This window comes from Monodon monoceros, unplaced genomic scaffold, assembly GCF_005190385.1.
Source record: "Monodon monoceros isolate NGI ecotype Baffin Bay Population unplaced genomic scaffold, NGI_Narwhal_1 Super_Scaffold_14, whole genome shotgun sequence".
NCBI classification, from domain to species: Eukaryota; Metazoa; Chordata; class Mammalia; order Artiodactyla; family Monodontidae; genus Monodon; species Monodon monoceros.
Window position 1 is genome coordinate 13,540,370 of NW_021703770.1, and position 15,880 is coordinate 13,556,249.

At 40.8% G+C, this 15,880-nt stretch overlaps 1 protein-coding gene across 5 annotated transcripts in view; it reads left to right on the forward strand.

Moving 5' to 3' along the window:
* The first annotated feature begins 10 nt into the window (after positions 1-10).
* The window catches only part of TATDN1 (TatD DNase domain containing 1), a 38,228-nt gene continuing 22,358 nt past the window's right edge, over positions 11-15,880 (forward strand). For 3 of the 5 annotated variants that reach the window (XR_003793569.1, XR_003793570.1, XM_029222983.1), the window contains exons 1-4: positions 12-74; positions 10,187-10,252; positions 10,822-10,871; positions 15,199-15,262. Coding sequence is in view for 3 of the 5 variants with exons in the window: in XM_029222983.1 (XP_029078816.1) it covers positions 53-74; positions 10,187-10,252; positions 10,822-10,871; positions 15,199-15,262 (202 nt within the window). In the remaining 2 variants the exon portion in view is untranslated. Of the gene's footprint in view, positions 75-10,186; positions 10,253-10,821; positions 10,872-12,964; positions 13,078-15,198; positions 15,339-15,880 lie in introns of all 5 variants that reach the window. The other 2 variants (XM_029222985.1, XM_029222984.1) reach the window with 2 other exon arrangements.

The following is a 15,880-nucleotide window of genomic DNA, read 5'->3' on the forward strand; positions in this document are numbered from 1 at the left end:
GGCGACGGAGGGCCGCTTCCGCTTCCGTGAGGAAGGAGCTGGGGCCGCAGTCATGAGTCGCTTCAAATTCGTAGGTAAGACTTTCCCCGGGTTTGGGGCCTTTCTTTCGGTTCCCGGGCCTCGCGCACCACGGCCACAGGGCCCAGGACGTGAGCTCTCCGGCTTTTTTTTTTTTTTTTTTGCGGTACGCGGGCCTCTCACTGTTGTGGCCTCTCCCGTTGCGGAGCACAGGCTCCGGACGCGCAGGCTCAGCGGCCATGGCTCACGGGCCCAGCCGCTCCACTGCATGTGGGGATTCTTCCCGGACCGGGGCATGAACCCTTGTCCCCTGCAAAGGCAGGCGGACTCTCAACCACTGCGCCACCAGGGAAGCCCGCTTTCCGGCTTTTTGAGGGTTGAAAGTGCACTCTGTGGAGGAGGGTGAGGGGAGGCCTCTGGGTATCGGTAACGTTCTGGATCTCAGTATGGGTGCGGGCTTCACGGGTGTGCTTCTTTGTGAAAATTCACGAGCTGCGCAGTTACGGTTTATGCTTTTTCCAACATATGTGTTGTGTTCAATAAAAAAAAAGGAAATAAAACTACTAAAAAGCAAACGAAAGGCCTGTCACTATGTTCTCCTCCATCCCACGCGCACCTCCCCGCGGTTTCCCGTTTCTTTGGCGGAGAGGAAGATGGCTTCGAGGGACTCGTTGACTCACTAATTCATATCACAGTTCATATCACAGTTACTGGGCGCCTCTAGTGGGCCAGGCACTGGCCTAGGAACACAGACACGGCCCCTGCTCTGCTGGCATCACCATCTGGTGGGGGAACTGGAGGACACACACAGTGGGAAGAGAAACAAGTTTTATACTTGGCAAGTACAATAATCTATTTGGCATCGGTAGAACAAGAGATGGGGAATTCGACAGGAACTAAAGGAATAAGCATATTTAGTACCAGACTTAGGAAAGCCTGGGGGAGGTTGTAAGAGCTAGGATTGGAAGGGTGACTTGGAACTCGAATGTGTTGGCTGAGTTTAATTTTCTGTGTATAGAGTAGAGCTTCACTGAAGGCTTTTGACAAGGAGCATTAAGTAAATCATTGAATGCCAGTTACATATTGGGAGCCTTGAGCTATGGGATACAGCAGTGGGTGAAGATGGACATGATCCTTGTCTTTGTGAAGTTTCCAGCTACCTGAAGGTGGAAAACGACAGTGATCACGTCTCTGCTTTAGTAAGGTAGACAGCTGTTGTGTAGGTTTGGTGGGTCATAGGGAGAGACAGGGAAGCATTTCAGAGCTTGAACAAGGGCACTGGAAAAGGGAGAGAGAAATGGAAGAGAGGTACATATGCAGCATTTAGCAGCTGAGTGTTTATGGCAGGTAAGGAAGAGTGAACAGTCAGAGATGACTCGGTGTTGGGATAAATACCTACCTAAACATGAAATGGAAGCATGGGTAGTTTGGCAGTGCGTGGGAGATGTAACGAGATCCATTTGGATTAGGTTAAATTTGAGATGCTTACAGGACATCCAGGTGGAGACATTTACTGGGCAATTGGAAATGCCTGGCACTCAGGAGAGAGCTTAGGATTATAAACTTAGAACAGTTACTTTAGGCAATATTTTTTACTGAGACATTGTACTAAGTATGTGGAGTTATAAAGAATCTAGTGGTGCAGTTAGTTTTCAGACTGGAGAGGTATGTACAGTCAAAGCAAATGCAGGGGAGAATGTTTAAGTAGCACATTGTTAAAGTGCCACAAAAGAGGTTTTTAAAAATGCTGTGGGAGAGCCTGGGGTGGGGTTGGGGGATGGGAAGGTCATCAGAGGTTTAGACACTATCCAGGTGTGGTGTCTCTCAGCCTGTTTATTGCAATCTGTGATATAATTGATGGGGGAGATGGGGTAAGAGCCTTGAAACACCCCACAAAAGACAATTATTTTTTTCTTTTAAAGGTTTGTGTTTGTATTGTAATAAAAAAACTAAATCCCTGCCTCAGGTTTTGTCTCCTTAAATCCATGCTCTGTGTAGCCTCCAGAGTGGTCTTTATAAAAACCAAGTCAGCTACATTTTTCTTGTGCTTCAAATCTTTCAGTCACTGTCCTCAGGACAGTTGAAGTGCCTTAACATAGCATACATTCTGTGGTGTGGTCCTGCCTGCTTTTCCGGCCTCATCCTTTTTATGCTCTGTAAACACTTGGAGGTGCTGTTTCTTGCCTATGATAGGGTTTTAGAGTGGCAGTTTGGGGTCGTAATGTCCCCTCTGCCTCTAATCTCCTCTTGCCTGTTTGATTTTTACCTGTTCTTTAAGACTGCATAACTCTACCCTTTACTTTACCCCGTTATTTTATAATTAAAATATGTATGTGCCTTTCCCACTAGACCACACTCTTTTAAGGCAGGTACTTGGTGGTATTTATCTTTGTTTCCCAGGGGCTTAGTACAGTGACTGTTCAATGGAAGTATGAATGAGTGGATAAAACAAGATGTGTTATTTTAGTACTAAGTTTGTAAGAAAATTTATAAAGGAATCTCAACCAGATAAGCTAAAAAAGACTTCTTAAAGAAGGTGGGCTTAATTGGAACAATTTTTTTTTGTATGCTCTCCTTCATTTCCAATCTCCTGAGGTAACTGGTGTCTAAAGTTTATATCCTTCCCATATTTTAAAATTTATACAGAATCATAAAAATATGCAAACATATTCGATGTGTTTTTTACAACAAAAGTGGAATCATACTATACATTCTGTCTTTGTTTTGTGACTTACTGATAGTTAATATTTATTCCATGCCATTTAAAAAGCTCTGCCTATGACCCACTACTCAAATCTCTGCCCAAAATAGTCATGAGCAGTACTTTGGAAAACAACATATCAGGCCCATGGACGATTGGTCCATGAACAAGCTTTCCATGGAACAGTTGCATGAAGAATTAAACCAGTGGAGGAAGTTTCCTGGTGGTCTAGTGGTTGCGATTCGGGGATTTTATTGCCATTGCCTGGGTTCAGTCCCTGGTCGGGCAACTGAAATCCCACAAGACGCCTAGCATGGCCAAAATTTTTTTAATTTAATAATAGTAATAGAAAAACCAGTGTTAATAAGAGCAGCCTTAGATTTTGATTTAGGACAGCTGACTATCACCAGGTTGTAATCCTAAATTTCCCCCTTCTCAAATTATGTAACCAATGGCTGCCCCTTACAACTATAACCAGTGTTTTTATAATGTGGGGAAGGAGGGCGGGAAGCAGATGTATTTGTGTTTTATGGGAAACATTGCTCCCTCCTAGAGGACACTTCAACGTTGTCCTCGGTTATACTTGAGACTAATTTCTGTGACATTGGGTATCATACCACAGATGACTATATCCTCAGTCTGAAAGCAATAAGAATCTATGCTTAATCATTGCAAAGTGATAGAACTTGGGATGGAGTGGAAGCTCCCTTTTCAATGCTGGCTGGTTCATGCTCTGAAACTCACCCACCAAAGGTCACTTAAGGACATAGAGTGGAGTATACCCCAGGGGTGATGGGGTGGCAGCAGTGATGTGTAAATTTGGACGCATTTACAACATTTCTTTGGATGTCTTGTGTTTAACTTTGAAATAACATAGTGCCCTTTTAAAATTAAAAGATATTTTATCCCCTAAATCTTCCAAAGTAAAATTGATACTCCAGGGAATCTCAGGGTGTTAACATACTCTGGAATACCCCTCGTTTGAGAAGCATAGGTTTAAAGTGATTCCTATCTAGTAGCCTCTGCACTCCCTCCCACCAAATGAGCCAGTGAGCAGCTGGCAGTAATTAGTAGCAACTACCCCTTGGGGCCAACCAGCTGGGGGCTGTTAGGTATCTAAGATTTATCAGTAGTTGTGTTATTTTAACGGGGTTCTGATCCTGCCCTGTGTCCCTAGAAGCAGGCTGATTGGGGCTGCTGGCCATCTCTTACAAATCCCATCTCGCTAGGGACTGGAACTTGGTCATTCATTCATTCATTCATTCTACAAATATTTACTGAATCTTTGCTGTGTGCCACCTGATGTGCTAAATGCTAGGACTCAGTGGTGGGTAGAAACTAGGTTACAGTCTAGTGGTGGAGACAGCCTCTTAAGTGCACTAATGACTTTACCACAGTGACAGAGAAGAGGGCACTGAAGAAAAGGAATATGGTTCTCTGGGCATTTGACGAGGAACAGAACTTAGACTGGGAGGTCTGAAAAGGCTTCCTTGAGGAAGTGTCACTTGGACTGAGCTCTGAAAGATTAAGAGTTAAGTAAGCAAAGAAAGGCAGGGGGAAGGTTCCAAATACAACAGCCTGTGCAAACATTCTGTGGCAGGAGGGTGCATAGCACTTTTGAGAAACTGAAAGAAGACCAGCGGGTCTGGAGCAGAGAGAAATGGGGAAGGGGTTGAGGGAGGAGGGAGAATTGTACAGAATCAGCTAGAGGTTTGCAGAGCTAAGATCCTACCATGTTAAGGGTGTATCAGGAGTGACAGGTAAGAGTACCATGATCTGATTTATGAATGAAAAGAAACCTTCAGTCAGGTGGAGAACAGAATGAAAGGGGGTCAGAGTAGCATCCAAGCTGGAGTTGGTTGCTTCAGGTGTTATGGTGGTAGTGGAGATGGAAAAAAGTGCACGGATTGAGAGCTTAGGAGATAAAATCCACCTACTTGGTATATACAGATTGAGAGAGAAGGTGATGCCGTAGATTGTCTTAGTCCGTTTTGAGCTGTTGTAACAAAATAGCACAGACTGGGTAGCTTATAAACAACAGAAATTTACTTCTCACAGTTCTGGAGGCTGGGAAATCTAAGATCAGAGTGCTGGCATGATTACGTTCTGGTGAGGACCCTCTTCCTGGTTCGTGGCTGGTGCCCTCTTACTGTGTCCTCACATGGAAGAAGGGGCAAAGGATCTCTCTGGAGCCTCTTTTACAAGGTGGTCTTGTCCAAAACAATATCCAATCTGGAGCCATGTATTTGAGTGTCCTTCAGATTTTGAATCTAGCACAGAAATTGGCCAGCTTTCCCTTAAAGGGTCATATGGTATATATTTTTTTATTTTGCAGGCCATACATCTGTTGCAACTACTCAGCTCTGACCTGTAACTCAAAAACAGCCATAGATAGATACTGTATAAACAAATGGGTGTGGCCATGTTCCAATAAAACTTTATGAACACTGTGAAACCTTAGTTTCTTATAATTTTTACATGTCATAAGAGCTATTCTTTTGACTTTTTTTTTTCAACTTTTAAACGATTCTTACCTTAGGGGCAAACAAAAATAGACAATGGCACGCAGGCCGTAGCTTGCCAACCCCTTGATCTAGCGCATTTCTTCATGGCACTGCCTTGCAGAAGCAACTTGGTCTGCCATGTAGTGGTGGTTAGCTTGTTCTCTAATCGCTTTTATTTCCTGTAAACCTGAAGTTATATCTAAAGGCTAAAACAATCGTAAATTCTCTACTTGCTGTCCCTTTGTATCCCTAGATCATGGTGACAGTGGTATGACATGATTTATTGAGACCAGTGAGGCATCAGTTTGGAGATGTATTTTTCTTTTGGTTACAAACAGTTTTCCACTCTTTTATTGTTTTGAAAAATAAAACTCATTAATACTGGCAACAGTTTTTAGCAGTAATGCTTTTAAAGCCAACTAATTAAGGAGAAAATTAATGGAAAAGAAACATTACTTATCCTTATAAGATGGCATGCCACTAAATGTATGAATCCCTCAGTATTCCCCCCCCCAATCAGAGTTAGTGATTTTCTGCTTTGCCTTTTTTTCTTCCTGTCGTGCTCTCTCACCCTTACCTCTCATGTACTTAGTTTTTCAAGCTAGAAGTCGATGTTTGTACAGGATTTAATTTTTTTAGTTTACTGACAGTAGCCATACATCTGATAGGAATTTTTGAATTTAAAAGATACTGTCCCTTATATATCAGAACATTTCGAACAAGTTAAATAAATAGGATTTTGACTGGTTTATTTTTGTGGTTGAGTCCTGAATCATAACCAAACTGACTTACATTTGGCTATTTAATAATGAGGTCTTGATTGGGAGTGTTAACCACTTAAGGTAGTATGACAGTATAGCTAATGTTGACTGAAATTCCATTTGTTGTTCGCATGTTACAGAATTTATACTGTGCCCAGTAATAATAATAATAATAATTACATTTTATAAGGCTTTTAATTTGTAAGATACTTTCGCATTCATTTTCCAATTTGAGCCATATTTCACTCCTGAAAGGAGAAATTTTATGCCCACCCTCCCTATTAGTGAGGAAACTGAGGCTCAGAGGCTACTCATTTGCCCCCAAATCATTCAGCTGATGAGTCATAATTCCAAGAATTCTGATTCCAAAGCCCATTCTCTTTCCAAAACTGCAGTTCCCCATTTTATTGTATTTCTTGGAAGTTGCTCACAGATTGAATATTTTTTGATGATCAATTTGAACTTTTCTTTGACGCCTCTATGTTGACTTGTTAATTGTCTTAATCACTCTGTTGGTGTTTTCTGGGGAGTCGGTGGGTGGGGAGTGAGAGGCCCAGAGGCCACCCAGGGTAGGAGAGAGGAGACAGAAGTGAATCACAGTGTCCAGAAAAAGAAGCTACTTGCCTGCATAGGGGAGGAAAAACTTCCTCCTACCCTCTTAGGTTCTGTGGCTGGGCCTAAGAATAAAACTGACGTAAGGCAGATTAACAGGAGAAAAGCATACTTTTTTTTTTTTTTTCACATACATGGGAGTTTTCAAAAGGAAAATGAAGACCCAAAGAAGCTTTTAGACCAGAAAGCTTACTGAAAGGCCAAGTGGGGATGTGATAAGACAAAGGGACTTGAGTTATGCAAATTGTGGGACAGTGACTAGGAAAAAATGGGGAAACTAATGGAAGATAGGAGTTATTTTGGGTTTGGCTGTACAGATCCATTTCGACTTGACTCCCAGTCTCTGGTGATAAGAATGTTCTTCTCTTCCTGGTACAGGGAGAGTACCTTTCTCATGGGAAATTTTATGACCTATTTTAGGTAGAAAAGGAGAGATTAGGGATCCTTTCCTGCATTTGCTGTTTCTTAAGTGCCTTCAGCTCAAAATAACCAATATGACAAAGCAGCATATTTTGGGCTGACATCCTGAGCCCCTTCACCAAACTTGACTAAGGCGAAGCACCCTATTCATCAGAGGATAGAAAGCAGCTTTAATAACTGGCTGGGGAGTACACTTCAGGCAAACCACATGTCAGAAAGGAAAGGGCCAAGAGCTATAAGTCACAAGAGACTCACGTAAAAAGGAAGAAATTAGTGGCTGAGCCAGTGCAGGATATTGTAAAGCCCAGGGCTCACCTGGGTCCAAAGCTGAATATAGATCTTTGATGTACACTATGACTCGGGGCCTCAAAGACTGACCCACGTCAGGAAGAGGTAGGTTCTAAGAAGCAGCAGCATCCATCACCTGGAGTTGGCCTCAGAGCATGGAAGAACGATTTAGCATCCATTCCTGTTAGGGTTGAGACAGGGACACGGGAAGGCTTCATAAACTGAGCCTCCAAGTTAATCTTCAGTTTGCTTTTAAAATTAGTATCATAAAGTTCACTAAATTTGCTTGCTGTTTCATTTGTTTTTCCCTTTGTTTTCTAGCAAAAGATTGCTTTAGAAGAATTCTGATCTCTTTGCTGCACAAAGGGGTAAAATGGGCCAGAAGAGACACAGGCCGTTTCTGTGTTCCTAATGCCCATCCGTGGCGGGTGACCGTAGACTGAGTGTGTGAAGGGGTATTGCAGGCAGAAAGACCTCTGCACCCTTCCCTGGGTTCCTTTCTCAGTCTGCCCCTTTCCTTACTTGAAAAAAAAGTAGATGCTGATTTCTTGTGATTTGGGCCATTCCACTGAACCCCTACCTTGTATTTATAGTATTCGGTAACATTTGTGTGTTAATAGCCCTATAAAGGGTATCAATTGTGAATTCATCTCCTACCCTCTATTGACATATATGCTGTTGCCCAAATATCTTTGAAGTTTTTTGCATTGTGCCTTTCTCTTGCTGTTACAAATGACTAGAATACTCTCCCCACCATCTCTTGGATTATCCAAATTCCCATTCATCTTTCAAGGTCTGGCTTAATGTTGAAGCAGCACAGCTTGTTGAGGGCTAGCTTGGTAGAAATCAGTGAGAATATACCAAGAAGCAGCTGAAACTCAGCAGAAATAATTTGGGGGTCTGTGGGTAGGCAACTGTCCTACCCAACCATGAACTTGGAGGTTCTCCTAGTGCTAAAAGCTAAAGGGTGTATATTTTAAATAGGGAAGGTGTTTTTGTTGCCCATGGCCATCACAAGCTGACTTCACATCTCGTTATTCCCCTCGTCGCCTTATGCTCTGCAGCAGGATTTATCAAGAACAGCACTTGGTGTGGGGGTCAGATTATTCTTTGTTGTGAGAGGCTATCCTGTGCATTGTAGGATATTTAGCAGCACCCATGGCCTCAAGCCTAGATGCCAATTGCACTCCCCTCTGTGTGACAACTAGAAATGAATACAGACATTGCTGAATGTTGGGGTGGGGGAAGGCTGGGAGGGGAGAGGTTAGAAGAAGAGAGGCACTGCAGAATCACTCTGCATTGTGAACCTCAGCTCCACAGGCACAGTGAGTCTCTTCCAGTTCTCCGGATGCAGTGTGTACCTACACACACCTGCATGTAGAATGCCTCTTCTGTTTGTCAGCTTCTAAGCTTTAGCTTTCAAGATCTAGCTCTTCTGTGAACCTTTTTCATCATTCTTGCCAAAACTGTTAGTGCTACTTCTTTGTGCTCCAAAGCACAAAGCTGTAAAATAATTATTTACAGGCTTAAAACTGTATAGAGAGGGCTTCCCTAGTGGCACAGTGGTTAAGAATCCGCCTGCCAATGCATGAGACACGGGTTCAAGCCCTGGTCCGGGAAGATCCTACATGCCACGGAGCAACTAAGCCCGTGTGCCACAACTACTGAGCCTGCGCTCTAGAGCCCGCGAGTCACAACTACTGAAGCCCGTGTGGCCTAGAGCCTGTGCTCTGCAACAAGAGAAGCCACTGCAATGAGAAGCCTGCACACCACAACAAAGTAGCCCCCGCTCGCCACAACTAGAGAAAGCCCACACACAGCCACGCAGCCAAAAATAAGTAAGTAAATTTAAAAAAAAACAAGTGTATAGAGATCCTACTATATACCAGCTATCGTGCTAGGTTCTAGGGATACAGCATTGAAGAAGATAAACATTTCTTGCCTCATGTTGCTCACAGTCCAGCTTCTTATATATCACAAATTATATTTGTAGTTCCCATATAGACTGTGAATTCCTGGAAGGCAGGGACCAAGCGCCGGGTCTTGCTCATCACCCCCTAACTCCTTACATAGTATTTGACATAGTGTTGGTCTTCATAAGTATTTGGTGAATAAAGGAAATAAATAATTTATTGCCCTCTCTGTATCTCCACTCGTATTACCCTAATTCAGGTTCTCTTCATTGCAGATATGAGCTCTTGCCTGTTTCCAAGTAAACTATCCTGACTCCATTTGCCCCCTTTAATCCCACCTTCTACAAAGACGCCAGAATGAGATGTCCAGAATACAAATCTTAGAAGCCATCAGTGCTTCTTGTTGCATCTGGTATTTTAAAGACAAATGTCTGTAACATAGCTGAGTCTGCCCTTTTCTGGTCACTCCCTTCCCTACACTTCTTTCCACCAGTCAGAACAGCCTGTAGCTCTCCATGATCACCGTGCTATTTCAGACCCCAGAAGCTTTGCTTCTGCTGCTTCCTCTTATCTGCAATTTCCTGTCTTCTACTGGGTAATTCCAACTCATCCTTTAAGATTCAGTTCAAGAATCCATTCTTTCTGGAAGCCCCTTCTGGGCTAACTACCACACTAAGTTGGGTGGGCCTCCTCTGTGTCCCACCGTGCTAGTATCTACTTGTGATTTCTTAATTGTTAATGGGAATGCCTTCCCAATTCTACAGTGAGTTTCTTGAGAGCAGGACTTAATATCTTTCATCTTTGTATCCCAGGTGTCTAGCACAGTGACTGACAAACAGTAGGCACTTAGATTTTGTTTGAATGAATGAATGTGTGAATGAAAAGCTTAGTAACAGGACCTTTTATTTAAAGTAAAAGTTTCAAATAGAGGCTCTTAATGATCATGTGTTTTATTTTTGCTTTCTACAGACATTGGTATCAACTTGACAGATCCTATGTTCAGAGGAATTTATAGGGGGGTTCAAAAGCATCAAGGTAAATGTTTCTTTTATTAAGGTAAATAGTTTATCTGTGAAGACAAACTTTCTGACTCAAGGGAGACCATAAGAAGCTTCACCCACTCTTACAATTGAAATATTAAAGAATTTATTATGCATCTTGGATAAAACTATAAACAAAGTGAAACACATATAAGCTATATTGGTAAACCATGATCATGAACATTTATAAAATACCTATTACAACAAAGTGTTATCAAGCCCTTCTTATCTGTAGAAGTTTATAACTTTGAATATAGAACTTTAGATAACCATATGCATAAAAGGCAAACCATAAAGCCAAACAGACTTTTCCCCTTTGTGGTCAACAGAATAAAAGTACAATTGAATGGATAACTATTCATCTATTTTGCCTTATATGGGTTTCTTTTTTTTTTAAAGTATCGCTAGGTCTTTGCTTATATGATAAGCACTCATCAAATAGTATTGATTTGACTTCAGTAAATATGATTTTTCTATGTATTTTTCTTTCAATAAAGGATAACTAAATTATGGGTAAGTGAATTTTTAGTTACATTTTCTTAATGTGGGGTTCATCTTTTACAGATGACTTACGGGATGTAATAGAGAGAGCTGTTCAGATTGGTGTTAAAAAGGTAACATTTCATTTTTGTTATCCTTATGGGTTTTTTTTAAAAAAAACTAAATTTTGGTTAAAATACTGCAGAAAAGAAGAGAAAGCCAAACCACATTTAGCATTTTGTGATATGTATTGTCAACATGTAATATTAGTAAGTTAATGAAATAAAATATCAAAATATTCTGTTCTCAGGAACTTAAGTGACACAAACCTTGTGAGTGGATCTTCCATGTGATCAGAAGTGTAGTAATGGCCAAGTCTCCCTGGAAAAGTTTTTTAAAACCCATCTAAATTACCAGGCTTCTTAAGAGGCAACTGTTAGTAGATTTTGTAACAATTTAGCGTTTGTTAGAAGTAAGCAATCATCAAAAAGACATGTATCTAATCACCAAGTTTAGCTTTTATACTATGTATAACATTTCAAATAACTGAGAGAACACTTTAATTTTTATGGTGGTAATTTGATAGGAGAATTCCTACTACTTTTAGAGTGTTCTAAGCAAAAGAATTTTAGTTTGGTGTCAAATTTTTTGAATAGATATTTCTTTTTAATCAGTATTTTTTTTAAGTAGCAAGCTAGCCCACACATGCACACAAGAAATAAGATTAAGTTCCAAAGGGGACTTCCCTGGTGGTCCAGTGGGTAAGACTGCACGCTTCCAAAGCAGGGGGCCTGGCTTCGATCCCTGGTCAGGGAACTAGATCCCACATGCAGCAACTAAACCCGCATGCCGCAACTAAGACCCAGCGCAGCCAAATAAATAAATATTAAAAAAAAAAAAAAAGATTAAGCTCCATAGTGTATCAGGGCGCTTAGTAGCTACTGTTTCTAAGTTAAATAAACCTCAGTTTTAAAAAGTGATACTCCTGGCTAAATGAGTTCTGCAGTCTCCAACTCTAAAATTGTATTAGTTATTATTCAGAAGTAGTAAGGATAAAAGTTACAACATAATTTCTCATTATGTGGTCATTCTTTGCTTGGTAAATCACTTTATAAAATGTTTTTCTGCAAACTCTGAAATACCAAGCTCCTAAATTTTGTCAACTGAGAAAAACTGCACAACCTAAAGCTTGAGAATTATGTTTTATTTGGCATACTTGCTGAATTACCAGGCTTCTTAAGAGGCAACTGGTAGTTGCCTAATCCTCTCAGGTGGCTCTGAGGGACTGCTCCGAAGAGGTAAGGGAGGAGCCAGGATATATGGGAGTTTCGCCAAAAAAACCCAAAACAACAAGGGGCTTCCCTGGTGGCGCAGCGGTTGAGAGTCTGCCTGCCGATGCAGGGGACGCGGGTTCGTGCCCGGTCCAGGAGGATCCCACATGCCGCGGAGCGGCTGGGCCCGTGAGCCATGGCCGCTGGGCCTGTGCGTCCGGAGCCTGTGCTCCGCAACGGGAGAGGCCACAGCAGAGAGAGGCCCGCGTACCAAAAAAAAAAAACAAAAAAACAAAAAAACAGGTAGTGGAACATCAAAAGATGACTCCTAATTAAAGAAAAAAAATCTCAAGTTAATGAATTTAGCACTTTTCTACATAAGGGAAGATGCAAGAGTCTGGGCTCATTGAAATCGTTCCTTTGATGTGCACCTTCACTATCTAGAGCAAGTATCCTGTTTTTCGCCATCCTGATTCCCCTCGGTGCACAGTCTGAGGCGGCTGCAGTGGCTGAGGGCTTGATGACCATAACATCCTTTGTTGACTGATATGGCAGGAGACATTTTTCGTAGATAGTTTTCGTGTGTCATCCATGAATAGTTTAATCTTAACATTTATAACACCCACATGGATTTAGGAATGATAGAACTGAAGAACTGAAATCAAATTTACTTGGACATGGTTCCAAATTGAAATTTAATCCAGTACCTTGTAGCTTTATGGTAGTGATTAAAAGCACAGTTACGGCATCACAAACCTTGGTTCCAGCCCCAGCTTCCTTCTTCAGAGCTTTGTAACCTGTAACATCTCTCTAGACTTCAGTTTTCTCATCCCTAAATCAAGAATGACAATAATAGCTAATAAACAGAATTGTTGTGAAGATTAAATAAAATATAGGATGCAAAGCAGTTGATATTGTACCTGGCATAAAGTAAGCAACATTTATTATGTTTATAGTGGAAGCTGTCATTGTCGTCATCATCATCGTCGTCATCGTCGTAAACTGGGAGAGGAAAGTATATGTCCCCTAGTCTTGTCCTTACTTTTTCATCTATTTGGGAAAGTTACAGGTAAAATAAAAGGTAGATTTGATTACAGACTATTTTACATAATTGAAAACTGGATGTGGGCACCTGATCCTTTTTTTTAAATTTTTATTGGCATACGGTTGATTTATAACATGTTTCAGGTGTACAGCAAAGTCAATCAGTTATACATATATCCACTCTTTTTTAGATTCTTTTCCCATATAGGACATTACAGAGTATTTTATTTTAATTAATTAATTTTTGGCTGCGTTGGGTCTTCGTTGCTGTGCGCAGGCTTTCTCTAGTTGTGGCGAGCGGGGGCTACTCTTCATTGTGGTGCGTGGGCTTCTCATTGCAGTTGGTTCTCTTGTTGCGGAGCATGGGCTCTAGGCACGCAGGCTTCAGTAGTTGTGGCATGCGGGCTCAGTAGTTGTGGCTCGCGGGTTCTAGAGCGCAGGCTCAGTAGTTGTGGCACACGGGGTTAGTGGCTCCGCGGCACGTGGGATCTTCTGGGACCAGGGATCGATCCTGTGTCTCCTGCATTGACAGGCGGATTCTTAACCACTGCGCCACCAGGGAAGTCCCCACCTCATCCTTTATTAAAGAATTAGGTAGTGTTAGTAAACAATAGTTTTCTCAATATTTTTGTTAATAATATACTGTGTTTTACAGGCAGAATAGATACTCAGTGTCTATCATTTCAGAAGTTTATCACTCTGTGAAAATGTCTGTTTATCATTTGCACTATTTTATCACTCTGTGAAAATGTCTGTTTATCATTTGCACTATCTCCTGTGTTTTCTGTGTGTTCTATTTACGTGTGTACCTAGAATGAATTCTTCATTTTAGCTCAGTGAGTCTCTTGAAGTATGCTTTAAAAAATATACCTCAGTGTGTTTAAATCACTTCTTCAGAAGAATGTGCACTTAAGCAGCACTGCCTCAGTAGTCACCATCAACACATAGCTCTTTAGTGACATTTTCCCTTAAACAGGTTAGCAAAGATGCTGTTCTAACTGCAGTGGACTCTGATAGCTACCTCTGTAGAAGGGCTTCCTTGCCAAGAGCTATACATTTCCCTACAAAGAATTTTATCAGTATACATTAATCTAGTGATTGTCAAACTTGGCCTCAGAACTCCTTCATATTAAGATTATTGAGGACCCTAAAGAGCTCTTATGTGGGTTCTATCTATTGATATATATTGTATTAGAGATTAAAACAGAAAGTTTTAAATGCAGTTGTCTTTGAATAACACTGGTTTGAACTGTGAGTTCACTTAGACACAGATTTTTTTCCAGTAGTAAATACTTCAGTATTACGTGGTCTGAGGTTGGGTGAATATGTAGATGTGGAACCCCTGATACAGAGGGCCGACTATAAGTAATATACAGATTTTCAACGGCACCCCTAACCTCCACATTGTTCAAGGGTCAACTGTATCTATATATTAATTCATTTTAAAACAGTAGACCATTATGTAAAATAAATAGCATATTTTTATGACAAGTATTTTCTAAACCAAAAACATTTAGTGACATGAGTGGAATTTGTATTTTTTTTAATATCTTTTAAATGTCTGACTTAATAGAAGACTGCTGAGCTTTCATATCTGTTGCTGCAGTCCCTTGTGATGTTACACATCATGTAGCCTCTGGAATACTTGACTGCACACGCGTGACAGGTGACAGTGAATAGGCAGATAACATCTTAGTATTATTATGATAATAGTTTTGACCTAACATATCCCCTGGAGAGTCCAGGACCACACCTGGAGAACTGTTTAGTCAACACTATTGAATCTCTAATTTAGATTAACAGAATTCTAAATTCAGAAGCTTTTAGTTATTCATTCTTTCCTAATGTGATCTCTGTCCTCAAGAAATTCGTGGTCTAATAGGAAAGACAGACATGTGAATACATTTTAGTAGGAGTCACAAATTCTTTGTAGTGTGTGTATGTGTGTGTGCGTGTGCGTGCGTGCGCACGTGGAGAGGGTATTCAGGATCCACTCTGCACAGGAGGTGATCTTTTAGCTGAATTTTTAAAGGAGGGTTGGTATGTGACAGAGAGAGAAGCATTCTGGAAAAAAGCAGCAGGAAAGCACGTTTGGGAAACTGTGGTTGACACTCTGTTAAAGTGGACTTATTTCTTTCTGTTTCAGTTTGTGATTACAGGTGGAAATCTACAAGACAGTAAAGATGCACTGCATTTGGCACAGACAAATGGTATCCTCATATTACTTTTACCCCCCAAAATGTGAATTAAGTTATTTTGAAGAAGTCTTTCTGAGAACTGCCTCAGGTACAAATACTGTAGACACAACAGGAAGATAGACCAATTTCAGTGCGACATGATTAAGATGAAAAAATTGAAAGTGCCCATTGTTATATCAGATGCTTGATGAACGCTCTTGTATTTAATAAGGATTAAGATTTCAGTTAATGAGAATTAAGTTCACTAGGCATAAAATTTAACCTCAGATATTCCTGATGTAGAATTTTTGTGTATATGCCATAATGTGTTTAAGATATGAGTTGCTTTTTATTTGCTCTTTTTTAGCTTAGGCTGTGAAAGATCATTTATCATTTATAAATATTTATAAATATTCATCATGCAGATCAGAGACACTGTGCAAGGCCCCAGGAATGCAAATAATAATATAATATATAATCCCTCATATGCTCACTTTATGTTCATATATTTGCATTTATTTAAAGTCTGTAAAGTTTTAGAGTTGATTCCTACAAGAATCCTAGTTACATAAAACACCTCCTTTACCTGGCATTCATGTACCTAACCTTTTTTTGGTTTGTTTTTTGCTGGGGAGCAGCAGGGAGCATACT